Here is a 27,628-nt window from a genome sequence, read left to right on the forward strand (position 1 = left end):
CTCTATGCAGAGCTCGGTTTTTACATGTCCCTCTTTCATATTGCCTAGTAATCCAAACAGTTTTAAGAGGAGAAAAGCTAGTATAGTGGGTTTCTGTGGCTAGGTTTTGGTAGCGGGGGGGGGGGGGGGAAGGGGCTACAGGGGTGGCTTCTGTTAGAAGCTACTAGAAGCTTCCCCTGTTCCATGGAGCCAATGCTAGCCGGCTCCAGGACGGACTTTCTGACACTGGCCAAGGCCGAGCCAATTAGGAGTCATAGTAATGCCTCCTTAAGAAAAGAAGATTGTTGCGCAGAATTAAAATTCCAGCCAGGGAAGAGCGGAGTGAGAACATGGGAATAACAATGTAGACACCAAGGTCAGTGCAGAAGAAGGGGCAGGAGGTGCTCCAGGAGCCAGAGCTGAGGTCCCTGAAGCCTATGGTACAGACCATGGTGAAGCAGCTGTGCCCCTGCAGCCCATGGAAGACCATCGGGGTGCAGAGACCCACCTGCAGCCCATGGAGGAGCCCATGCTGGAGCAGGTGGATGCATGAGGGAGGCTGTGACCCTGTGGGAGGCCCACGATGGAGAAGGGTCCTGCTGGAGACCTGTGGCCCGTGGAGAGGGAAGCTCACACTGGAGCAAGTTTTTCCCAGGCAGGACTTGTGGCCCCTGTGGGGGACCCACGTCGGTACAGCTCATTTGTGAAGGACTGCACCCCATGGAGGAGTGACCCACAGGACAGCAGTTTGGGAAGAACTGCTGCCCGAGGGATGGACTCATGCTGGAGAGGTCCATCAAGGACTGTCTCCTGTGGGAGGGACCCCACTGGAGCAGGGGAAGGACTCCTCTCTCTGAGCAGCAGCAGAAACAACAACTGACTGTCATCCCCATTCCTTGTCCCTCTGCACTGCTGGCGGGGGGGGGGGGGAAAAATGGAAGGAAGGAGGGGTGGGGGGAAGGTGTTTTTAAGACTCTTTTATTTCTCACTCTTTGGCTCTTATCCTGTTAGTAATAAATACAAATACTATCCCCACTTTGAGTCTTGTTTTGTCCATGAAGGTAATCAGTCACTGACCTCTCCCACCTCTTATCTCTACTCATGAATCCTTAGCTGTTTTTTTTTCTCTCTCCTCTGTCCAATTGCAGAGGGAGAGTGAGAGAGTGGCTTTAGTGGGTACCTGGTATCTGGGCAGGGCCAACCTACTACAGTTAGTCAATATACAAATCAAGCAATAAGCACCAAAGAACCCCAAACTTACTGAGTATTATTTTATTATCTCTGGTGGAATTGAGTGAGCATACAAACTCTGTGTTTCTCATCCTTCTGGGTAAATAAAATATCATGTTCTATCATCAGTCACCATGACCGTAAGTGGTGCTACAGAATTGTCACAATCAGCCTTGTTCTCATGCTGAGACAAATAATATTTTCTGCGGAGCCAGACTATATGAGTTTTTCGAAGTACCCATTCAAAAAGGACTATCCAGGATTTTGGATAGTTGACAAAGCCACAACAGAGGTACATTCTGGTTCCCATTGACACCTGTGGCCCTGTGATTCTTTCCAATGCGCCCGCACAGTTCAGACAGAACTGGTTCCATCTCTTCAACTTCCCATGCATTGAATGCATGGGCATGCTCTAAAATACATGCGGTGCCACACTGGCTTAGGGAACTCTTCTCAAGAAGAAAACAGCTGTGCCACTGTGATATTCAGCTCTGCACCGGCCAGCAAGAAGGAGACCCGTTATTGTCAGCTGGGCTTGGAGTCAGCTCAGATCTAGTCAGCAGCACACCAAGACTCAGATCATACTTTATTACAGTGTCTGCCACGGTAACACTTGTTACTGCACAAATGAAAACTGTTCTGAAATTAAATAAACCCCACAAAGTCTAAGCCTTTTCACAATTCAATTTCACTTTCTTCTGAGCATTCCACACAGCTTAAACCTCTGACAGAAAGAAATGTAAATTAACACTACCTAACCATACAAATGAGTGGACATTCAATTTTCACATTAGGCACTAGGTAACAGCAGGCATGCAACCTGAAAGGAATTAAAATTACCAAAAACTGGGAAAATAATTAGTCATTCAAAATGTACTTGAGATATTTAACACACCCCACATCGAAGGCTAGGACCATTCAGCCTAGGAGGCGGCACTTGGTAATTTTGTCATTGTTGCTGAGCCTAAGAACATCATAAGATGCAAGAAAAGGTACTGAGGCACATTCATTCTTTTCATAAATATGTGTATAATTTCCATAAACAGTAAATTAGTAAATTACAGGAAGAGCACACTTCTGCTATAGCAATAATCAAATACTTTTAACTATATGACAGCAGGTCGAGTTGTTTTTTTTTTCCCTAAAAAAACACATGTACATTCATGTTATGAGAATAACAGATGCTAATTGAAGAATAGGAACTAAATTTCAGCTAAGTCCTAAGTTAGCACACTCTGACATACAGGTTCAGTATTTCCAATTTGTATCCAAACATGAAGTCTCACAGAAACATGAGTGAGTTTCCTTGTTTGCCCAGGGATCAGATAAATAGTACTTTGAAGATGGATGTTGACAGATCACTTTTTGGCTATCTCAGTGCAAAATCAATACACTAGGAGTTTGTTCTGCATTTGAGGGCAGATTTTTGCAGAGTAGCTCAGCATCTCACATCAGATAAAATGAGGTACCCACCAAAGCTTATTGTATTTTTTTAAGTACAGGAAAGCAAAAAGTGTCTGGAGTCATGCTATACTATTTTTCAGACCAGAAAAAGAATACAAGGGGCATTCCATAACATCATTTTAGAAACAAAATTTAGGATCTTAATCAGCTTGAGCCCAGAATGAACTTCCAGAGCTATGTGAAATTTGTAGCATCAGTTTGGTATGTTAAAATAATGCTTTTACCAGGAATGCTGAAAAAGCATTAAGCTTCAGAGTGCTATTTGAATGCCACAGCTATAATTAATACAGTATGACCTTGTATAAACTTTATAAATTTGTTCATGAATATGCAAAGTAGGAGTAACTACACTGTGAAGAAAAAGTGGGGTGTTTTAAGTGTCTGACACAGCTACACATTTAATTCTGTTGGTACTTTTCCCTTGAGTATTTTCTGAATAAAAATATTACAGCAGTAATCAGGGACATGATCTATTCACACTAAAATATCTTTCTCCCCCTGTGTCTTAACACTAGATTTTTATTTCAGCTACATTTCCGAACAACTGTAGCATTCAGGAAGGAACAATCTCTTTAATATCTTGCAGAAATTAGCCTTCAAAACTTCAGGCTTAACTGGGATGCAATTGTTGTGGCCTCTCAGACTGGTTTGTGACTTTTTTTCAGGACTGCAATTTTCAGCTTCTTGAAAAGGTGAAATACATATTCCATAGCAGACTGACTCTTATTCATTCCCTGTGATTTTTACCACGTTGGTTTGTGGTTGGAAGACTAGGAATATGGCTGTGAATATTTACATGAGCTAGTGAAAATCTCTGGCCTTTTTAGAAATACATCTTGCATAATTCATGCCCATGAAAGCAGCTCGTCTGAAAGTTTTTGAATTGGGGGGCCTGCAATATGACATTCAAACTCATTATCAACATCATCAAAACTACAAGTGATTTTCAGACCTGGTAAGCCAGTGATGGTCTAGAAATACTCAAGAGCCTCTAAAAACTAGGATCTTGTATTGACATCTACTCATTCAGAGGACTGGAGCATTTCTCCTATGTGAACAGGCTGCGAGAGCTGTGTCTGTTCAGCCTGGAGAAGAAAAGGCTACAGGGAGGCCTCAGTGCCTCCTTTCAGCAATTAAAGAGGGTTTTATAAAAAATATGGAGATTGACTTTTTACATGGGCTGATAGCAATAGGACAAGGGGGAAAACAAGAAAGGGGAGATTTAGGCTAGATGTTAGGAGGAAATTCTTTATTCTGAGCATGGTGAGGCACTGGAACAGGTTGCCTAGAGCAGCAGTGGATGCCCCATCCCTGGAAGCGTTCAAGACCAGGTTGGGTGGGGCTTTGAGCAACCTGGTCAAAGGTCAAAGGAAAGTGTCCCTGCAGGAGGGTGGGAACTAGATAATCTTTAGGGTGCCTTACAACCCAAAACATTCTGTGAATCTTTGATTTGCTGCTTAAAATGCCTGCCATTAGGCAAATGCAACTTATTGTTTTAAAAGACAAGAAACATCCTTTCAGCTCATCTTCCCTCCTCTGATATAAAATACTATGGGAGGCACTATCAACCTGACTAGAAAGGTTTTTTTAAAATTCATCATCTACAAGTAATAGAGAACTTCTGAGCAAATACATTTAAAAGTAAGCAATATGCCATTCAGCTTTAACCTGGAAAGACAAGATGTAGAAATTGTGATCAAGATACCTTCATTTACATTAAATTGGAAATTTCCTGGTAGTTATTTCTACAGTACATGTCGGGGACCCTTTTTGGTTTCTTCAAAATAATGGAAAGTTGACACTAGCCTCTCCGTGTTCTCCACAGCTTGTAATTGCTGGGACCCAGGTGCAAAAATGATACAATTTTAGTAAGAATTTAAGTTTTAGTGAAAAGGGATTAATTGTCACAAAAATCAAGACACTAAAGCTAAGCTTTTCTTTGGTTTCTTGACAAGGCCTTCCTCTGCACTGACTTTCAACTCCAGGTCCCAGAGAAATTCCCAAGATGAGGAGAGCTCTCAGGAGCACATGTGCTTTTCGACAATGGACATACCAGTATTGCCAGCATAACCCTGAAGCTTAGGAACTCTCTAACTTGATTCAACATTGTAGTTATGGCCAAATGGTGTTTAATTTATTAATGGGGTGCCACTTGGTAGATTATGCAAAATACAGTGTGTTTCACCACATTACCTTCACATAAAGAAGCTAGATACTTGCCATCAAATCTTCTGATCTGATTGTTCTTGGATGTTAATTATAACAGCTTTGTAATTTTAATAGCTCAAAATGTATCAAAAAGACAAGAACAGTGGTGATTACTCCTTACTGCAGGATAAGACTGGATTTGAAGAGGTTAAGAGGAGGAAAAATTGCAAGTTTGGATTTGGAAGTAGATAAACCTGTCCCAGTATCTCTCTAGGTAGTTTTCTCTCTCCTATGCCTCTTGCTTGCTGGAACTGCTCGTAGTAAATGTCCTTCCCATGAGTAGGTTGCCAGTGGAAATACACAATTAATTTGAGTTTTGTCCTAACTTTGGATTCTGACAGAAAGCGTGGACTTTTGACAAAATGGCAAGGTCAGCCTGAGAAGAGCTCCTGGGCTCTAGAAAAGCATAGGAAGTACTAAGATGGGTTGGTAAGTCCAACATTTCTATATCCACCACAGAATCCACAGGGATGGACAAAATGTGACTGTTTTGTTAATAGGAGGAGAATCATAAAATCAGCAGCAAAGCTCCTGGAGCTACTGAATGAAACCAGCTCCATTTATACTCAACAGAAAATATTCAGAGCTTGCACCAGTCAGTAAAGACAGAAAGGTATTGCAGCTCCCATAATCAGCCCTTCTATATCTGAATGTATATGCACATAAACACACATATACACGTGCACATAGGTACATGTATCATTTCAGTCTTTTCAGAAACATGCTTCACATATACATGTGTCTTCATGTATATTTCTTTAGAAACTAAATACAGTCTGTGCTATTCATTTTAAGCTGCCCCCACGTCTTCTATTCAAAACAGATTACAGAAGGTCCTAAGAATAGGAATCGATAGACTTTGGATGCTTAGAAGAGAACTGGAGGAGAAATAGGATGGTGAGAAAAATGCATTAGCTGTAAATGTTTGTGAAATAGATCATTCACACACAAACCAATTAAAAACTTTTGATATTCAGGCTTCACAGCTAACATAGTTTTTTTGCATCTAAACCCAGATTAGAGTTTTAAACCAGTAAAGTCTTAAAATTCTTTAAAGTCCTCAGATAATATTCTGTTAACTCAAATTGATCTTACATTCAGAGAAAAACAAGGTTCCACCAGACTGTACATCACAACAAAAACTCTTGAAAATATTTTTGCCTGGGACTTTTTTCAGTCGAGTCTCTGGACAGGGATACATAGTTTTATGATAACTAAGCTTAAAGTTTCAGGTTAAGACAACATTATGCCATGTGTCTCCTGTTGATTTTTAAATTTCTGATTAGGGATTGTAACCCCCCATAAACAACTGAGATTCCAAATTCAGTTTTCACCTGACTATCCCTAATAAGTTTAAGTGAATCAGAAACTATAAACCAAAGATATGGTATTTCCCGAGCACAAATAACGCAGTCACAGCTGAAATCCAAAAGGAAAATAAAGAAGTCAAACTTTACCAGAGCTTAATGAGGTAAGGTCCTAGCATCACAATGGGGAGGTAAGTAAATTGGTTGCTTACTCCAACACATCACACTGAGGTCTGGTAATTTATGAAGGACGAATATTTAAATTTATAAATGATAGGTATAATGCTGTATTTAGATCTCTGAATTATCTAAACAATTTCAAAGCATTCAAGCTATGTAAAATTAATTCATACAATATTGTATGAAAACTATTTTCTTTTTTCAAATCAGAAAAGTATGCAAAGTGTAGTTTTTAAATAACATCTTTAAGGAACAGAGAAAATAAAAGGAAAAGAGAGTCTGTTGTTGCTCCTGTTTTTCGTATGATCTCATAATGATTTCAGCTGGATTACTGGGTGACTGGAGTTATAGATTAGTTATAGTCTATAACTGGTTAGGAAAGATAATGAATAAGCAGACAGGAATACTAAAAATTGTAGTTAATAACCAACTTTTAATTGAAAAAGCATAAGAAATTCTCATCAAGAAATGGAGAAAGGTGAAGTTCAGCAGAAGGAATAATAGTGTGCAGTGAAAAAAATCACAAAACAAAGATCTGACTATTCCTGTATAATGGCCATTGCAAACTACTTATCAGTATTGTATATGGGACAGATTATATTACAGTACCTCTCAGATATTATTTAAAGTTTTCAGCAGTGAATACACAGACAATCAAAGTCACAGAAGACTGATTAAAATCCAAACCCAAATCCTCCTGGCATATTTACTAGCATTAAACCTATGTAGTACAACCTGATGTCTCTAAAGTCTGTTAACATTACATATGCAGAAGCATTTGTCAAGCATGCTGGATACTACTACTCTTCCTCTGATACTGTCACTGATAATCCTGATGCAACTGATTTTTAACTGTGTGCCCTCAAAAATGAGCTCTAGCAAAAGCAGAAAAAGAAAACAGCAGAGGACAAAAAACCCAGAGTCTTAGAAGAAATTCTTCTGTGGAAGATGACAATGAACTTCCCATTTACCAGATAAACACAGCACTATCTGAGCCAGCAACCACATTACATCTTCTTGATTTACTTCTCTTGTCAAGTGAGATCTTTAAATGGAAACGTGAAACTTGCAACTAGTCCCAAGTTGAAAGTGTGAGAGCTGTTCAATTTATTGAGGGTGGTGGCTATTTAAGGAATGCTAGCTAAAGTATGCTAAACTACTACCAGAACAGAGCATGCAAGACTCCAATCATCTCCACAGAACTTTATGATACTTTTTTCTGCCATTCACTGTTTCCACCAGCTTACAGTCCCATTATATTACATGAATTCAACATAAGCATCCAGTTATTATCTCAGAGGTCGGCTTCCACTTTTCTTTCCTGTAAAAACTCAAACTTGACATTTTGCCTATCTTCAACAGCGACTGGGGAAAGGTAAACAAGAAAGTTCCCGCTGGTGTGAAGCAGTAGTAAGTTTCAACCCTCTCCAAATGTTCTGGCTCTGCCAAAGAGCATTCATATAGACTCAGTGGGATGAAGCTAACTTAAGAAGATGGATGGAGGCCAAATAAATGTCTGAAGCCATTAGAGAGGACATAAAGATGCCTTTGGGAAATAGGGAGGGTTTGATATTAGAAAGATATTAAAAAGCCATACTACGATTGAAGGGCCCGGTTTTAGAAGGAAGACCAACCTGTTCAGGACAGTATTTGAGCTGCTGCTACAGCTACCTGGGAAAGACTCAAGAGTTATAATATGCACAGTCTTTTGCAGGCAGATATGAGCTTATTTTGCAGGAGCTGACCAGAAGCCATTCTGCTATGACAGCATACCATCAAGCACTTGGTAGTAAGCCTTGCTGCAAAGCAGTGTGCATTAGATTAGGCAACGTACCATTGTCATGTGGCCCCAAGTCCTCAGGCTGACCCAGAATGCAGGCTACAGTAAGCTCACATCAGTTTGCAAATGGGCGTGCACATACACTCACAAGAAAAAAAAAAAAGAAGAAAGATTTCAAGACCAATGTGCAAATGAATCCATCAACTATGAGGTAGGAAGAACTGAGATTTGCAGGATCAGGGATGAGCATCAGTCCCTGAGAAGCAGTTGGGAAAAATTAACAGGAAGATGGAGTTACAGTGTGGGGAGATCAACACCAGACATGCTCGGTCAGAGAACGGGTACTGTGAAGCCCCAAATTTATAACAGATGCTTCTTTTCAGAGGCAGCTCTTTAACTGAGATGCGTTAAACATTGGAAATGTGAGACGTATAATGTGGTACAGGTCTTTGTGTAATAACTTCTGTCACAGCGATTTGAACAACTTTTTCTTCTAGTGATTTGAATGCAATACTCATTTCAAAGTCAATACAACTCAGATATTAATACCTGGCTTCGGTCATATACCTCAACATAGCTGGTACTCACATAATCACATTTGCATTGTCCAGTACAAGTATATTTGCAGTATATAAGTTATTACCGTCTATCTTTCATTCTCTTCTGATTACATATAAACCATATTTATAAATAAATAAATATATTTATTATTTTTTCCCTTAAACTTTTCCAATACTACTTTGGAAAGGGAGAAATTTTGTTTGATGAAAGGCCACAAAGACAAAAAGGTGCTTGCTACAGATATGTAAAAAATACTGCTATTTTATTTTGCCTCCTATCAATTTATTTTTTTTTATTTAGCCTTCAATGGATCATGTATGCTTTGGCTGCAGCTTACAACAGATTGTATTACTGATAGAGACTATTCACTGTGCTATTTCCTGTGATGCATGTAAAAATATTAACTAATCAATTTATGAATCTCTGAGATGGATTACAGATTATTTTCTCCAATATACCTGGAGAAAAAAAATCAATGCTTGAAAGAACTTGCTTAACATCCTAAAATATTTCTAGAAAATGATATGCATTGGAATTCAGAAATTGCTATGACTCAATCCTTTAGTAAGATTTTGTCAGAACCGAAACTCTTCTTACTCATCATATTTTTATTCTCACATCTGCAGGACTTTTAGGAATGGACAGATCAAATTGCACATATTTATATAAGTGCATGTTGGCATTGCATATACAAATTTGGCATACAATTATAAACATAAATAATTATCATACTTCTTAAGGATCTATTTAAGTCTTCTAGTTGTATAATGTTAAATTGGTTGGTCTCTTACTGAAATTAATTTCTCATCTTCACAGAGTAGGAAAAAATCTACTTTGTATATTTATCATAACTCCAGCAATGGCATCTGGAACTTTATGACCTTACTTTTTGTGAGTATCTTCACTACTTTTTGTGCTGATTAAATTGGGCATAATAGTGAGAACATATTGACTTCACTTATGCAATTGGGGAAACAGGACAAATCAACAAGGAAGAAAACGTATGTAATATACAAGCTTGGATGAAAGTAGCTAAGAAAAGAAAAACAGAAAACCCCCAGCAGCCTTTCTAGAGATTGTTTTTGAATGTCCTGCATCTTCTTTTTTAATTTATTTCTAACTTTAAGTTTACATCACTGAAAGTCATCAACTTTGCTGACATACACACCAATCATTTACTTTACAGATGCCTAAGAATGAGAAATATCAATTCAAACCAAAGCAAGGTAAAGCAGATGTTTTGCAGTACTCACCTTAGGCACCCTGTGGCATTGCGCAGCACCTGGGATGAATGGAGTTGTATTTTATGATCATCCTGGAGCGGAGAGTTTTCCCATCCAGAGTGAGGGATGATCACTGCATTGGTCAACACTGCGAGGGCATCCTGGATGATTGGCATTTTCAGTGCATCACAGGAGGATAGATTCCAGAGAACTCCTACAAAGAAATAAAAGTACTAATAATTAACATTTAAAAAAAAAAAGTTTAAATAGTTTTTGTTTTAAAAAACCCAAACCAAAACAATATATTTCACAGCATTGGTGTGCTTAATTAAGCTGTTTCTGTCAAGAATAAACATGTAAATAGGGCTGACTGATACCTGCACACTTTTGCAGTGGGAATACAGCTTTGAATACTCAACATGTAGTCACAGCAACACTGGAAATTTCTCAGAGCTAAGCCTAAAAACTGAGCAGCTGGTTATGATCTAGGCCTACACAGGTTGTGAAGCACACATGGAATGAAGGAGTATTACAAGGAACTTTTTAGGGCTTGGTCTTCAGATATCTTCTTTCTAGGTAAAATTAATAAAAACAAATAGCAGAAAACAGGTTCTGATTTATACTAAAACTTTCACTGTTGATAGATACATATTGAGAGAACAAAACCTCCACCTTGTGATCTTCAGTGTAATGCAAGTAACTGTCTAGGCTAGTTGGTACTACAAGCAAAAAGACTTCCCCCACAACCTGAAACAGCAGTATGGTATTATCCAAGCCTTCAACAAGTAATTTTTCACTTTGTAAATATTTTACTATATAAATGTACAGACAATTATTGTTTTTATACAGAAACAAGCTTAATGGTGCAACTCACAAGGAGATTTACTGAAGTTCAAAAAAAATCAAACCCCCTTCTCCTTCAATTCATAATGTGCCAAAGAAAAGGAAGAGAAATCAAGACCCAAAGCTTTCTGAGCACAGCTGCAAAGATCAAGGTCACTGCAGATGTGTGATACAGAAAGCAGGCAAGAAATTGTTGGGAGCAAAAGACACCCTGTTTTCCATTCCCTTGTATACATCTGTGTATTTGCTGGGAAAGCACATTTGATTTTTGTGCTGTGTCAAGAGCCTGCTGCTGCTGGGCAACTACTAGTGCTTGGAGAAGCTGGAGGGCAATATGTGGTTCTGAAGAACCAGTGGTCTTTATTTTAGGTCAGCATCCTCCTAGGAGCAGCTGGAAGAGCAAGCCTGCCTCTTCATCACCCTCCCCTTGCCAACACTTGTCCTCTTCTCTAGAATCCAAACTTACTCCTCTCTAGTCTTCTTCCAAAAGGACAGTAGATTGGCCCCATACCTGACCTTGAGTGGCAAAAATGAGTTTTGACTTTATGTCCATCAAGTCTTCAACCAAAAGAGAAAAATTATTATCATCATCATTGTATATAGGTGGTTACAAGTATGAAGACTACAAAAAAGTCTAAGTGAGTGGTTGGGAGCAGAAAATGCTGAAGGAAGACCTTGGGAACATAGATTCAGACATTTACAAATATAAGCAGCAAGAACACCACTTGCTCAAGGCTTTCTTTAGCATTCTGTGGTTTGACAGAGCAGTGTAATTAACAGGAATCAACCTATATTTTTGGGTTTCCCTTTGAAATTAACTGCAGTTATACAATTTCATATTTAAATTATTTTATATGGAACTGTCTGCAAAGATGATTACGCAGTTTAATGGAAAAATTTTGATCAGCATACTAATAAAAAAACACATTAAAATAATCTGCATGAGGCAGAGAGACTTTACCTACAGACCAAAAAAAAAGCAGAAATATAAAACTGTTCTTATTTTCATTTAAGAATTGCTACTTTTTAAAGAAAAAAGTCTTCATTTAAATTTTGTTCTGAATGTCTTTATGAAAAGGAATTCCATATTTAAAGGACCTTCATAAACATATTTATACTCACTTTTCATGACCTGTTCTTGGCAAGCTTTATTGGCACATCTACTATTCTTGAAATACCTAGCTTTTTGCTGGTTTTAGTTAGTAAAAACAACAATGTGGTTGCCTTTTTTTTTACATTTATCTAGACAGATGTAAATGATATGCATGGTATAAAAGCAGAGAATCAGAATGCAAATCTTTCCCTTTTTGAGTTTAACTTAGTTCTTATGTAAGACAATGTGCTGCATCTTTGTGAAGAAGTCCTATTTTGAAAGTGAAGCAGCAGAGTGCTTTGATGGCAAAAAACCAGTACTTTGGACTTCAAGAACTAGTCATGAACTGGAAAAGCAGAAAAGAATATAAAAGAAGCAAACACAAAAGACCTGTCTAGCAAAATGCTTAAAAATGTATGTCTACTCTATTTTCTATTCACTGCAGGTTCTTGCTAATTAAAAGCAAACTCACATAAACATCATGGTAAGTTGGTATTAAGGAATGGTTGAGATGCCTAGAAATATTCTCTAAGCCCTCCTTCTCTCTGGTTTCACAAACCGGAAGTTAAACCTTCGGAGTAAAAGTCTGATAGGATCACCAGGTTAAAATAGCTATCCTACCTTCCCCTAATATGATTTGAAATTAAGGCAGAATCAAGCAAAATGGCACTGCCCAGTAAGCCTGGTGCCCTCTTCAAAGGTTTTGCTCTTCACAGTTTTAAGGTGTGAGATAATCTTCTTCCACCCTAGAACAATGAGTTTTATATAAATTTAAGACTACCAACCACATGAATAAAAAAACCCACCAATTTTCTTCTGACAAGTTAAAATTTATTCTCACAAGCAGTAAGTCTGCTACTTGCTGAGGCTGGCGTTCTACATGCCTCATTGTAACCTTTCTTAATTAAGGATTTGCAGTTATGAAAGGGCACTGGCAATTCACTTCCCATTGTTTTGGCTGAGGATGACCTGGAGCTAGATTTATGTGGGGTCTGATAAGATGATCCATTGCCTTGACTTTGCAAGAGAGAGTGACAATAAAATAAATCTTTTACCCAAGGCACTTCGCATTATGGAACTACCTGTTCACCACATGACTATGAATATATTTTTCAAGCATGCACACGACATACACTTTAAGACTACAGTAAGAAGCTGGTTACCGAGACATTTGACACCTGACTCTGAAAGCCCTGATTGAACTGGGTTTCTGAGCACAACAAGCAAGTCTGCAACAGCCTCTGAGGTGCCTTGACTCCCTCCTAAAGAATCTGCATGTCATCAGATGCCCCCAGGAAGGGAAGGGACTGGACTCACCAGTGACTCTTGACAAAAGGTGGGACTCATCCTGCTGTATACAAGAAGAGAGCTGTTAATCCAACAACTCATTAGTCCAACTCAACAGTTTAGCATTTGTAGACTGACTCTTGTAAGAGATATGAAATGAAGAACAAATCAGTGTTGAACATCTTTTACTTAATCACTTGCATTCATAGTATCTTTTCTCCTTTTTGCTTTTAAAGCTGTGAGGCATTCAGAGCAGGCATTTTGTGTCCCCATTTGCACATCCCTTTAGGTTGTATTGGATGCCTTGTAGAAAAACAGCTACACCAGACTGAACATATCTCTAGTCACAGGCTGAAGTTTTTCACCCGTACATATAACAACTTGAAATACAGTGAAAAAGTATCTTGCAATCTCATTTTTAGCTTATAACTGAGGAGAAACTGGTATTCAGAAGGTATTCAGTTGGTTCCAGTTGGAAGATGGATTTTGGAGGAGTCTACAGGAATGCTTGCTATGGAGATCTTACTGCATCAACTTACATCTTCTGAAGTAGCTTATCAGAGGACATGCATCTGCTATGGTCAAGAGGTTATTTATCGCATTAAATGCAAATCATCTTTTCTAAGAATGCCTTTCACAGATAACAACCAAATTTAAAAAATGGTTATAAATTTTCAAGAAAGGTTGTAATTGAATTTTTAAAAGACATAACTGCTCAGATATAGTTCATTAAAAAAACTACACATAGATTCTAAAATCTATTAAGGCAATTTAGGTTTGTTGCCACTGGAAGAGGGAACTGAGAGAACAGAGAACCAGGGAAGTTTTTATTTAACTTTCTCTTAGACAAAGTCCAGAAGATTGAAAACAAGACCAACCCTTTTAAAAGCACAGTCCAGGCTGATGAGATGTTACTACTGTTTGGCAGACAAAGCCATACTTTCAGCTTAGAAACAGCATTTCTTCTTACATAAATTAATTTAAGCTATTACAATAGATACCACATCACTTACCCTAAAGGATCAATGCAAAATATTTATAAATTTGATGTCACTCAATTTAATGGAGCAGTCTTAGCCAAAACACCATAATCTCTGAATCATGCTGTAGCTCAAACGCATCCTGATTAAACACTTCAATGCATTTTTCCAGTGTTTTAATCAAACTGGTACTCACATACGTATACCTATAGTCAGATATAACTGAAGACCTGATAAACCACGTTATCCTTATTCCATTCAAAGTTAAGAAAATAGAGATCATACACTTCTATGCAAAGAATATTATCCTAGTAAGGGAGCACGTGCAAAATCAGGGAAGTCTAACCAATTATTTAGTGCATGATTTAATGCTAACTCCAATTATGACTTTTATATATATAAACAAACCTCTTAGAACAACTTAGACTACAAATATAAATGGAAACCAAGAAACTGGACAAGTCATCTTTTCCAAAAAGCATTACCCCTGCTGCACTGCCACTATACATATATTATATTGTGCTGCAAAAGATGTACTTGCCCAAATAAATGATATGATAAAGAGATTGTAAGTAAATGAATATTATTAGGAGAAACAAGACTTTGATTCTTCTCAATAAGGGATGTTTAAGTCAACCTTAAATTTATATTATGGTTTTGCTCATTTAGTATTTGTAAAAATAAAAATCCAAAAGTCTTCCAACACATCCAGGTTTTTCTTTTCCATCATAATTCAATAGTTCGGTCATGGACTGATGCAGAAAACCATTTGAGACTGCTGGGAGGTTGCATCCCAGGAAGAGTGAACAGAGCATTGGCAGGCTTTTTTGTTTATACGCTGAAGGCACAGGGATACTACAGGGAGTCTCCCTCATGAACATGCCAATTAAGATTGAAATCTGAGTGCTAAATACTCTGCACAGAAGCCAAGCACAAGGGATCTTTTGCTGGAGTCCTGAGGAAAAGCATTTTCTACCCCAAGTTCTCAAGTGCTAGAATAGTCATTTGCTGGCAGCTTTGGCACTTGGAGCCCCCACTGCAACTGCAAGGCTGCTCTGCAGAGCTGGATCCACTCCCTGGCAGCAGATGTGGGCTCCTGATACATTACAGCAGTTCTGCTATAGAGATGCTGAATATCAAATACAACATTTCTTAATATAAAGTGCAATAAGACTTCACAACCTGCTCAACCGTCAAGGTGAGGAACTGGTTTGGTAACAGATTTTCTCTAGGAAACAAAAAGTGGCTGATTTGAATTCTGGCACCTGAACAACTCACAAGCTCATAAGGCAGCTCCTTAAAAGCACACTGTGAAAATAAGTTTAAAATTGGTATAACAGACAAGGAATTTTCACTAATTTTCTTGAAATATTTTTTTATCTGGTGAGTGAATATCTATACATGCCTTCCTGTAATTCACTTATTTACACGCAGAGGTGGTTTTCTATCTGTATATAAGCTGATGTAGGAAAAGTCCACATTGAGAAAGACCAGCTTTCAGTAAAAGTCATAAGCAGACAAAAGCTTAGGGAACACTAAGGAAAGCTGCAGTGAGAAGACTTTTTTTCCCCTTTGCAGACATTCACAGCCTTACAAAGCAAAAGCTTCCACAGAAGAGAAGGATTATTGTGATTGGGTCTTTTTTGTTTTTGTTTATTTACAAACACGGCTTGATCTTGACTACATATAAGTATACACCACATATAGTATAAAGAATATAAACATTTTCTCTGAAAAGCTAACTCTTTCTTTCTCAATTACTGCTCTTTTTATTTCAAAATTACATCTCTGATTTTATTAAAACAAAAAGGAGGGACCAATTTTAATATTGCTTAAAACCAAATTCTGTCCAAATGCTATTGTATTAACTAAAAAAGTCTGTATTCCTTGCACGGGAGTGAATTTTTGACCTAAGGTTGCTCCTCTCTTTCTGCTGTACACTTCAAATTAACACATAACTGTTGAAAAGGAAGAACTGTCAGACAAGAATATTGGACAGCTATTAGCTTTCATGTTAAACAGTAGAGGAATTACTACAAGAATTGATTTAAGTTACTGTGGAAAGATCAGTGGTTCCTGCCTAACTTGCATTCTAGCTGATGAAATTAAATAGGTCCTATAAAATACAGAAGTCACACCAAAAGTAATTTATTCTAAGTGAGAGAAACGCAGGAAAATATAAATCAACTGCTTTCAAACAAAATGTTATCCTAATACATGACTAACAGCAACACCATTCCCAATTAAATACTTTATTAGAAAACAAAGAAATCAAACAAGGATGGATATATGAATGGAAAGACTTTTTTTTCAATGCTTACACACATATTTTACTGAATGATTTTTTCCTAGCACCCAAAATCAAAATATATGTTTGATAACACATCCTAATACAGAAAATAAAAATTCTATACTTAAAGCTGAACATTAAATTACATCTCTAAATACAAAACTCCTTTTTGATAAGAACCAATTAGAAAGTTAGTCCTATCTATAAAGTTGCATCTATGTGCAAAATGAAAGACTCAGTGTATAGTTGCTAAAAAAAGAAAACAAACAAACAAAAGAAATACTTATTTACTAGCCAGATTGTTACCTAGGAAAAAGACAGCACTGAAAATAGGATTATTTGGGACAGAAAAAGGGAGGTTGGCCTTTGAGCCTAAAAATAATAAATAATTTTTTTAAGAAACAGTGTTCACAGTGAAAAAAGTAATTTGATCATAGAATGAACGTTTCACCATATCCTCAAACTTTCATTTTGCAAACAAAAAAGTGAAACATTCTGACCTGTTTTGAAACAAAAACTATATTATATAGTTTATATATTTAGAGTAAATAAATTATATTCAAAATACAATTTAAGTATTTTGTGTTGCAAATCACAAACATATCAAACTACAAAGTGGTTTTAAACTGCAAGCATTTTAATACTCCATCATTCAGGCAAGGGCATCAAAATTATATGCCCAGCTGAATTTTTCCAAAGGATTATGACTTGCTGAAAAAGTTCAATGCAGCTGGTATGTCAAGCCATATGCTGCAACAGATGTCCTCTATTTATCACTCCAGATTACCTTGTTTGATATTTCCTCTTAAACTTAAGATGTGACCAAAGTAAAAAAAAAAAAAAAAGAAAATCATTTATGTAGCATATTAACATGCAAATTATTAAATCAGTTTCACTGCCACATGAATCAAAACAACTTGAGTGAATTTTCCATAGAAGATGCATCTTACTGATTGTACAAGGGAAAAATAGTTAATTCCCATTTAGAGAAAAAAAGGAGAGCCTTGTGTCTTGTGCTGGGACTGAGGGCGGTAAATGCAGGACAAGTGAATGGAAACTTGCCTGTGAAATAGGGAGAAGGAAGCAGCTGTGATGGGAAAACTGATGAAACCATCCACAAGCAGATTCATGAGAGAGGAGAGGGACTCCCCTGGCAAGGGCTTACCACTGTTCCCCGTCGAGACCTTGGCACCCTAGTGACTTGTTCTGTCTCTCCCCCATTTACCTCTGGGAAACGGGCACTGTGAAATTCAGGAAGGTGTTGTATTGCTGTTTAACAGTATGTTCCCTTTTATCTATACAAATTCTTTGAATGTAACACCTTAAATGATAAATCGGAGCCCCAGCCTGTTGCTAAGAAAGCAGGGCAGAAGATTTGAGAATGCATCTATTTTAAAACCTCTCGTTATTTGACTGGGAGCAGCAGGGGGTGAAGTGGTTAATCTGATAATTCAGAAAAAGTTGAGAATGGCCTTCATGAAGACAACAGATTCTGTCAGTGGGTTTTCTCATCTTCAGAGCCAAAATAGTGACAACATATTGAGAAACAGGGTAGAGATTGTCTTATAATTAGACAGTAAATTGTAATAGATTTGGTGTAAAATGATCCAGTTGAACTGTCAATATTGTTTGCCTAAGTGTTATTTGATAAGACAGCATCATTTCTGAAGCAAAATCACACAATTTATTAAATTACTTTTATATTTGCTGTTACATATGAACTATAAATAGGATGTGTTTTGAATGACTCTGGAATTTCTTGAAGATATCATAGCCTATAAGTTGGTGTAAACTGTACAGCCTTTTACCTTCCTATTTTGGAATGAAAATGATTACAAATATTGCATGTCTCTGTAAGTGGTTCCCCACTGGGTTCATGTGAAGACTTTAAGAAATATCAATTAATTCCTGCCCTGAATTTGTTTGGAAATCACTTCCACAGTTCTAGAAATGATGGCAATATTTTCTGTAGGTGATGTTAAAATCTAAAATTTAAACTGCCACACTGTAGAATCATAATGTAAAGTACAACACCATTCCTCTTCATATGGCTGTGCCTTGTTATAGCATATCCACTGAAAATGAAATGTCAGCTTATTAGTCTGGAGAAGCACAAATAGGTATTTTAAGTTCTTTCTGAAAATTATGAAGATTCAATAGTGATCTTTGGAGACTCTCTGTAAAACCTTAAAGTAACTGATGACTGGAGTGGAAAAACAGAGCAACCATGCAGCCCACTAACCTGTCATTGCCATTGCCAGTAACAGGCCAGAGGGCTTGTACTACCTTGGTAAAGTTGAGTTGCCTGAAGTTGTGTTGGGGCACTTGGACTTTCAGCTTGATTAAACTGAGCAGCTGCAGACCAGGGTAACTTCATTTGTTTTGCTTAGCTTTGATAATGGTGCAGCATAAGTCTAATTTTATAAAGGCAGCAGTAACAAGTAGTTCTTCTGAGTTCAGCAAATCCTTGGTTTCCTTTTTTCCCCATAACAAGATTTTAAATGTAACAGCAAGGAACCATAAACTAGCCTATGAAAAGTTTTGGCTGTGAGATTAAATGCATTGTTTGTACAGCAATCTGATACTTGTAGGGGATTTGACAGAGTTTATATGAAATTCTCATTGGCTCACAAAATTCAGGGCAGAGGTTGAAAAATACCCTGCTTAAAAGTATCTCAAGCAAAGGGAGGGAGTCAAACTATTATGAAACCTTGAGGAAATGAGGCTTTTGTACTTGAAGAAAGAAATACTGGAGAAACTGTAATATGTAATTCCTCATTGAGCCACTGGTTTCGATTCAGAGTAAATAGATAGGAATTTTCAGTGCACAAATAATGTTGTTAATGTAAAAACAACTTTTATTTAAAACACCTAATTAGAAGTAAATTAGGTGAAAAGATTTAATCAATTTTTAAAATTGGCTGTGGTAGGATATTGTACTTGCAATACATCAAGTTAGAGACAGAGTAGGAAATATTTATTAGAGCTAATACCCCTCAAATCTACATTTTGAATGAAAAGCATTTAAAACACACAGGCAAACATTAGTGCCTAAGCAAGTAGATTTGAAATATGTGAATCTCATCCTAAATCTGTTATTTAAAAAACAATTAAGCTTAAACTCTGTAAGTCACCTGCCTCTGTGTTTGGTAAGTTCCTTAAAACACTTATAAATAAGTTATTACAGAATTTGCTTATGTGCAGAGAAGACTCTAAGTGAGATATGAATAAACATATTTTCTTGCCAAAATCAAATCAAACACTTCTGAAAGCAGTGCTAGCAGTTATCTATCTCCATGCTTAACCTTTCTAATTTCCTTGACTTGACAGGACATAGTGATCAGATATCAGAGGCAGAGGGGAATCAAATTCACAGAGCTGCATCTTAAAAGGCAGTTTGTAAATTTTCTGCATTTATGCCATCTCCATTTTCTTTAACTACACAGACTTATGAGCCCCAAATGATATTTGGCAGTCTTACTCTTTTAGGTAAGCATATATTGAACCAAAGTCACATCAACCTTGTAGCAGCAGCCTTACCATGGTCATGCCATCACGACAATTTAAACATATATATGGATTCTCATGTTGTCTGTTTGAAAAGTTTGTGATAGCCAGGATATGTATCTGAACCTAAACCACAGAACTTTATAATCTAATTTTCAGTTAATACTGAAATCCTTTCTTTGGTTCCAAAAGCAACCTCTTCATGCATTTATTTTCCTTCCTATCTTTTTATATTACATATCGAAAGCTGTTAATTAATTAGGCCTTTCAGTGGCCAAGTGGCTTTATACTTGCATTGCTCCATTACAAAACCTGAATACAATTAAGGAATGGGATATTTAGTAGGATCAATACTGGAATATCTAATATAAACCTGCAAAGAAAAGGTACATCAAGGTAAAGTACTGTAAGAATGTAGCTCATGGAAGAGTTTGATTCTTCTTTACTTAAGTTTGTGGGAAAGTCACCTCTGAGTGGGATAAAACAGCCTTTACTCATTTTCAAATCAAATTTCCAGAAACCAATAGGGTTACAAATAAGTGTCACCTCTAAATGAATGTTTATATCACAATAAAATTTCACATCTGTGTTTACACACTCCAGTAACTAAGCTAATGTCAAGGGCACTTTTGCAGAAAATTATTAAATTGATAAACTGCTTCAAGATCCCAAGTACTAAATAGTCAACCCTTTGCCATAATGTATGATTTACTATACAGCAAGTCACAAGTGTAATACCTTATGAAGTCAATTAGAAAATAACATCACAAATAGGAAACAACTGCAGGCCTGTAATTTTGATTTTGGGAATCCCCAACAGAAGAACTGCTCTTGTACTAGGAAGTTAAAAATTCTAAAGAACTGGCCAGAATTACCTAAGAAAATGAAATCAAATGAAATCTTACACTGAAGGAAACCAGAAGGTCCATTTAAATCGAATACTCCCTTAAACGTGCTTTACATATCACTGCAGGCTTACTAACTTGCAACTACACAGATTAGCAAAGACACATACAAGGCTCAAAGGGACCCTTCTGGAGTGTCTTGACTAATCTGCCAATAATTTATGCACACACTAATAAGCAGTATGCAATCAAAAACGAGGTTTCACCTGCAGTGGTTAACTCAAATCATAGATAGATATAAGGTGGGCAACATGTAATTGCTTTCAGTAACACTGAGAGACTATCAATAAGGTTATAAATCCCTCATTATAAACATATGGCAACTACTAAAACCAGAACAGAAATGTAAAATGACTACATAATAATGTTGCATAACATGGGGTGACAACAGAGGACCAACCAAGCCAAAACACAAACTGGCCACAGCTGAAATTAAAGACAACACTAATGAATACTGGAACCCAAAATCTGGGAAGTAAATGAAATTTTTTTCCTGTCCAACCTGACTGTGGGCCAAAGCTATTTGGACAACTAGTGCTTCTTTGAGAGAAACATTTTGTTCAAAACATAATATTTTGCAGGCATAGAATATATGCTTTTTGTTTCAGTGAAGAAAAATGTGAATGAAATACACAGAGTCAATATCTACCTATCTGCATATAGTATATATGCTTAGTGTTAGATAGTTTATGCTTTTTTCCATTTTTTTTGTAAATGTGATAATTTTTATAATTTATACATTTTCAGTAGACAATAGTTAAATCTCTGACACTTTACTGTCAACCAAAATAAGCAGGAGGCTGGCTGCTAGCACAGGAAAAAACAACTTCTCCTGACATTATTTATAGCTATAGCTCTTTATTATTATGTGCTTTCTAAAAGTGGATTATCCAATTTTACCTTTCAATCAAAAATGGTATGTACAGTTTGAAAATAGGAGAAACAGTCATAAGGGCCCTCTTTAAATGGAGTTTTTTTCTATTCAGCTAGCTTACTGTTCATAGAGAGAAACTGTTTTTCTAGTTGTGATGGATTTTGTCAACAACGAGAAGCATAGCAGTTTAAATAATTTTATCTGAGACAAATATCCAGTTATTCAATGGAGCTGATGGAACAGGGAGCAAGGACTGGTGGAATCACAGAATCATAGAATGCTCTGGGTTGGAAAGGATCTAGCAACAGCTGCTTGACCTCACCTTCTCCACAAGGCATTCATGGGATTCTTGTGTTATCCTTGCTAACACGTCACATTTTTCATGTAATTTTTTTCCCCTGATAGCAAAACAAATAGAAAGAATGCTAAAATAGAATTTTGTGGAAGGGTTCATAATTAACTCGGGAAAAGCGAGAGAATCAGAAATCAGTTACTCATCTTAATTATTGCCAAGTGAAAACATTTCTTTCTACCATCTGCAGGATCTGTGCTAATTTTGTACTGTGTTCTTGTCTATTTATATTTATTAGAAAAGTGTTAACATTTAATTATTTTAAAATAGAAGGCTTTTATTTTTTCCTATTAACAGGAGCTACTGTGGGAACTAGTAGCAGAGAGATGGGGTGAAAAGATGGCTAAGTTAAGTATGGCATGTCCAGCTTACACCTATTTATTTTCATTTACAGACCTACAGGCAACAAGATATTGTAATTCTGGTCCTCCTTGAGTCTCTGGAAATTACCAGAGGCTTTAGCCATGCTGACATCTTTATTTCTATCAGAGTAGTTCACTTTCACATAAATGTATACATTCATTTGTATACCTCAGTTTATCCACATTCTTCTAGAAAAAATCTGTGACTGTGGAAGTGTTTCTGTAAGAAAAATATTTCCATATCTTAGGAAGCAGTTCCTGGGCATTAACACCATTTAACTTTATAACAGCCAGGCAGCACAGTTCCCTCATTGCATCTACATGGGAGCCTGCACTGAAACCATTTGCTCGACATGAGAGAGCCTTGAAGCTCTAATACTTTGCTGTAAGGTTAAATTTGTGCATCCAAAAACTGGAGCATGGTAAGGTTTTCAAGTATTAGCCCAAGACCTCTGCTAGTGAAGAGGAGAAAGACAAGATAAAGGAAAAAGTGCAAAACTCTGTTTTGGAGAGATTATGCCAGAAAGAAGTATCTGGAAAAGAGGAAAAGCCACAAATGGTGCCGAAGGCAACTCTGACAATCAAGGAGCTACTCGGATAGAAAGCTGGTCTGCAGGTTTAAATACCCTTCCAAAGCCAGTCTTGAGATTGCTGGAAATTTAAGTTATAATCTCCTTAGAGAGAAGCAACAAAAAAGAAGAAAATGTACATGTTTGAGGAAGGAACCAATATCAGAACTTTCGCTCTGTTGGGTGAGTGCTGTACGGTACTTGGGGCAGGCAATGAATACTTCACTGCTACCAGACAAATTGAGCTGCTAAAAAACCTCTCCTGCCCATATTTCTTCCCTTGCAGCTGAGTGCCTATTCAGAGTGATTCACACCTTCATCTTGCCACATTTCTGGACAGGTCATTTACACTTGATAGGCCCAGTTCCCCATCTGTAAAACCGAGATAATGACACTTCCCCACCTAAGTGCTCTGAGGACAAATGCTGGAGGAGCATTTAGGGGCAGCAATGTCAGAGCCTGTACGAATTCCTAAGGCAGGAACTTTGTGTCCTCTCTAAAAGTAACAAACAAGTGCAGCTTTTATATAGACGGGATGCACAATGAACATGAGATAGAAAGGCTCAAGGTATTATGTTTACTCCCAAAACAGACATTTGCTATTACTTTCTCTGTATCTCCTTCAGGCTATAGTGACCCTACTGAAATAATCACCTTCCTGCCACCTCAGCTCAGGAAGGCTGATGGAAAGCATGAGGAACTTCTTTTATTTTTCCTTGTGCCTGCCACCAAATCAAATCTTTTCATTACTGAGGAATCTGCTGCAGGAGCTACCTTTCCTTCCCCAGAAAGGAGAGAAGGAAGGAATTGAGCTGGGGCAGCTGTCATACCACAAGATTTTACAAAAAAAAGCAAAGGAGAACTGATTCAGATGTGTGACTTCAGCCTGTTTCCTAAGAGATGCAAGATGAAAGCTGCAACTATGAGCCTTACTTTGAAAGGACGCTTTGCAGAACACTACCACAACCAGGTTTGCATTTTGAAAGCAAGGACTAGTGATTTGCATTCTGAAAGGTACAAAACAGGACCAGGGCAAGCAGTGGCCTTCTGGGATGTACTGGCTATTAAAACCAAACAAAAACCCCCAATACAAACCCAGAAATAAAATCTCGAAATACCACTGGCTTTGATTCCATTTCTTAGGGTCACCATCTCGCTTTTCTCCCCTTTCATACATGTCCTACAGTCCTGATGCTCACCATCCCTGGGAGCTGCATCTACCTGTACAAAGGCAGGTTACTGCCTACCATTGAAGGTCAGGACCTACTCCTCTTGGCAATAACACTTTGAGGGCATTCTAGCCAACACATCCTTTCTTTCTGTGGGAATTTAGGAAAATTTAACAACACGCTGTGCAATGGAATCAACGTAAACCATAGCCCCATATATTTTCCTAAAATGACCTAATGACATTATGTGTTCCATTTACAGATGGTATGGGAAGTGCCACTGTGACTGTTCAGGTGTACTGTTGATGTTTATTAGCAGTTTGCCTCTTACTACTCAGAATATATAGGAAAAACGTTTGCTGGAGCCAGGACACCAACAACATAACCAAGGGACAAAAAAGTATTTTGAATCTGAAGTAGTGGTTACACTTTATTAGATCTGTCAGTAAATCTGTCACTCTACAGGAGGCATTATCTGAGCTCATGTAACCCCATATCTCTGCCCCATTAATCCTGACTTAACAAGTAGGAGGTGATAAGTGTTGCAACTAAGACACAAAATTAAATATAAAAATCTACATTAAATAAACACCATGCAGTTTATTCAGACACCCTCAAGGAAGGAACCTGAAGCCAACCAAAGGATGATAATCCTATCAATTGTATCCTAAATGAGGCCTGAAACAAAAGGTAAGTAATTTCTGCAGAAGCATAGATAACATGTACTCTGATGATTCTGTGACAGAAATGAGAAATTTTCTTACATATTGTAGTAAGAAAATCATAATGAAAATACAAGCATTGAAAATAGAATGATGAAAATATTTTTTAATATTTGTATAAATATTATTTATTTAGCCTTAAGTTAATCACCACACTGATATTAACAATCAAATAGAATTGTCACAAAGTGAAAAATAAAAAAAAAACCACCATCTAGTTTCTGTTGTGCATATTAAATAGGATAACTTAGGGGCAAGGGGAAAAAAACACCTCCAAACATTTCAGATCAGCCCTGTTTGACAGCATTCCTGTATTTCTGAACACCACCCCTACTCCCCTCTGCCTTGAGTTTCATAAGGGACAAAGTCCAAACAATCTTAAAAAGACCAGATTCTACTCTATCAAGAAAAAAAATAAACTCTCACTACCTGCATGCTCTGTGTATAGCACATCACATAGCATGGTATCAAATTTCAGAAACAAAAGCTTAAGAAGATGATGTTGTCCACCTCTCCAACACAGTATTCCATTTTCCTATCAGAACCTCAAGAAAGGTAGAAAACCCCCAAACAAATCCTCCTTCTCACTATATAGGATATAAAAGGAATGAGTTTCTAAGTAAATTCAGTAAAATATAACTTCTGCATGGGCAGCCCTACACCAGACAGGAGGGAGAGTATTCCCACCACAATATGTCTATGTATGGAGCACATCTCTTGCAAGAGCATTCATGGCTAACCAAGAATGAAGTGAACCAGCAATCATAGGCTTAAGCCATGCCTACATCTATAAACTGCATGATACTGAAAGCTATTCATACATTGCATATATCCAAAGGCTTCCCATTTTGTTATGGGAAATAATGTGGTAATAAATAGTTACTGATGGAGTAAGTGGCATGCAGCACAGAACTGTGCTTGCAAGACTGATATACAGTTTGAACAAAAATATTGAAAGATTCAAACCTGTGACCAGTTCTCTGATTTCCAAATCTGTAGTCTTGCGGAGTAACCGTACTAATGCTGGGATACCACCACAGTTTTTCAGAGCAATTTTGTTGTCATCATTTGCCTTCCCATATACCAAGTTTCTCAAAGCTCCACAGGCACTACGGTGGACTTCTGTCATCCGATGGTCCAATAGGTCCACCAGTAACTGTATTCCGCCTTGTCTTCTTATCTGAAACAGGCCAAAATAATAATCATAAAGTTAGGGAATGAATATTGATATTAATAAATGCTATCCAATGAAATTAAGCTGTGGTTCATGCAGACTTTGGGCCAGCAAAGGTGTGCTGGTAGCACTGCAAAGCTGCTACATTACACTACTTTGATTCCTTGTATTATTTTTCCAGTGGCAACATAACTGTACAAATCGACAAACCTGAACCTCTGTAAAGGCAGTCAAAGTCAGCCAAGAGTGCTGCCTCATGAAAGTTGCTCATGGTTCATCAAGGTTTGCCTTGGCAAGGGTTTCTCCTGCGCAGGAGAAACATCATCTCCTTCAAGAGTGTAACACATCACAAGCTAGAGGAAAAACCATAAGACAATAGCAAACAAAAAAAAAGCACCTAATGTCATAAAGTTTTTAGTAGTCCTGCCTTTACATTTAATTTCTGGGAATGTGAGCAGTTACTGTACTCTCAATAAGGATGCTATATCAACTGAATTGGGATGAGCAAAGAAGAAAGCAAAAGGAGGGAGTCTGCACAAACAGACAAGGATGACAAATACATTGTGGCAAGCTTGTTCTACTAAGATTGAAGGAGACCCTTTAGTGATGTAGGAACAGAAGTCTTATGCATAAACAAGGTGGCCTACAAAATAAATTTCTAATATGATATCTTATATAAAATATCATTATAGAAAAAGCCCAAAAGTATTTCAGCAAATGATCAAGAAGGTCAAGAATACCAAGTACAATTTATTATAAAATGTGTTCCCAACAAATACTTTATTACTCTCTGGTACTATTTGTTTCTCAAACATCAACCACTCTTGAATCTAATTTTAAGAAGCCACATTGATTCAAAACTAACATCCAAGGAGTATGACGTATTAGCTTCAAGCAAGTTATACAGACATCTCTGTTGAAAAGTTTTCCTGTATGTGTAGTTGGCTGAGGCACAAAGCCAGCCAGGCACTTCAGCTGGCCATTTTACTTTTAAGACGAAAAGGTTTTGAAATATTTGTGAAGCTGTTCTTGCATGGGCATGTGTTCTTGCAGTTCTGCAGAGGGGAGTCATACTGACGTATGGCATTTCATGGATCTAGCTTAAACAAGGCAAAGTTCTGGATCCTGTGTTACAGTCACAACAACCCCATGCAATGCTACAGGTTTGTGGAAGAGTGGCTGGAAAGATGTCAGCTGTGAAAGGAACTGTCTACAGCCAGCTGAACATGAGCCAGCAGTGTGCCCAGTGTCAAAGAAGGCCAATGGCATCCTGGCCTGTATCAACAATAGTGTGGCCAGCAGGACTTGGGCAGTGATTGTCTCCCTGTACTCAGCACTAGTGAGGCCACACCTTGAATCCTGTGTCAAGTTCTGGGCCCCTCACTCCAAGAAAGACATTGAGGTGCTGAAGTGAGTCCAGAGAAGACAAACTGAGCAGCAAAGGGTCTGAAACACAAGCCCCCTGACGACAAGCTGTGGGAACTCAGGTTGTTCAGCCTGGATAAAAGGAGGCTCAGGGGGGACCTTACTGCTCTCTACAACTACCTGAAAGGAGGTTGTAGCCAGGTG

The 27,628-nt window shown here is 37.6% G+C and overlaps 1 protein-coding gene across 12 annotated transcripts in view; it reads right to left on the reverse strand.

The window, feature by feature from the left end:
* CTNND2 (catenin delta 2) overlaps positions 1-27,628 on the reverse strand; it is a 645,784-nt gene that overhangs the window by 119,548 nt on the left and 498,608 nt on the right. For all 12 annotated transcript variants that reach the window (XM_027681495.1, XM_027681470.1, XM_027681446.1 and 9 more), the window contains 2 exons: positions 25,852-26,065; positions 9,963-10,146 (listed from right to left, as the gene is read on the reverse strand). In XM_027681495.1, the coding sequence (XP_027537296.1) occupies positions 9,963-10,146; positions 25,852-26,065 (398 nt within the window). The remainder of the gene's footprint in view (positions 1-9,962; positions 10,147-25,851; positions 26,066-27,628) is intronic.

This window comes from Neopelma chrysocephalum, unplaced genomic scaffold, assembly GCF_003984885.1.
Source record: "Neopelma chrysocephalum unplaced genomic scaffold, ASM398488v2 Primary Assembly neopelma1_22b, whole genome shotgun sequence".
NCBI lineage: Eukaryota > Metazoa > Chordata > Aves > Passeriformes > Pipridae > Neopelma > Neopelma chrysocephalum.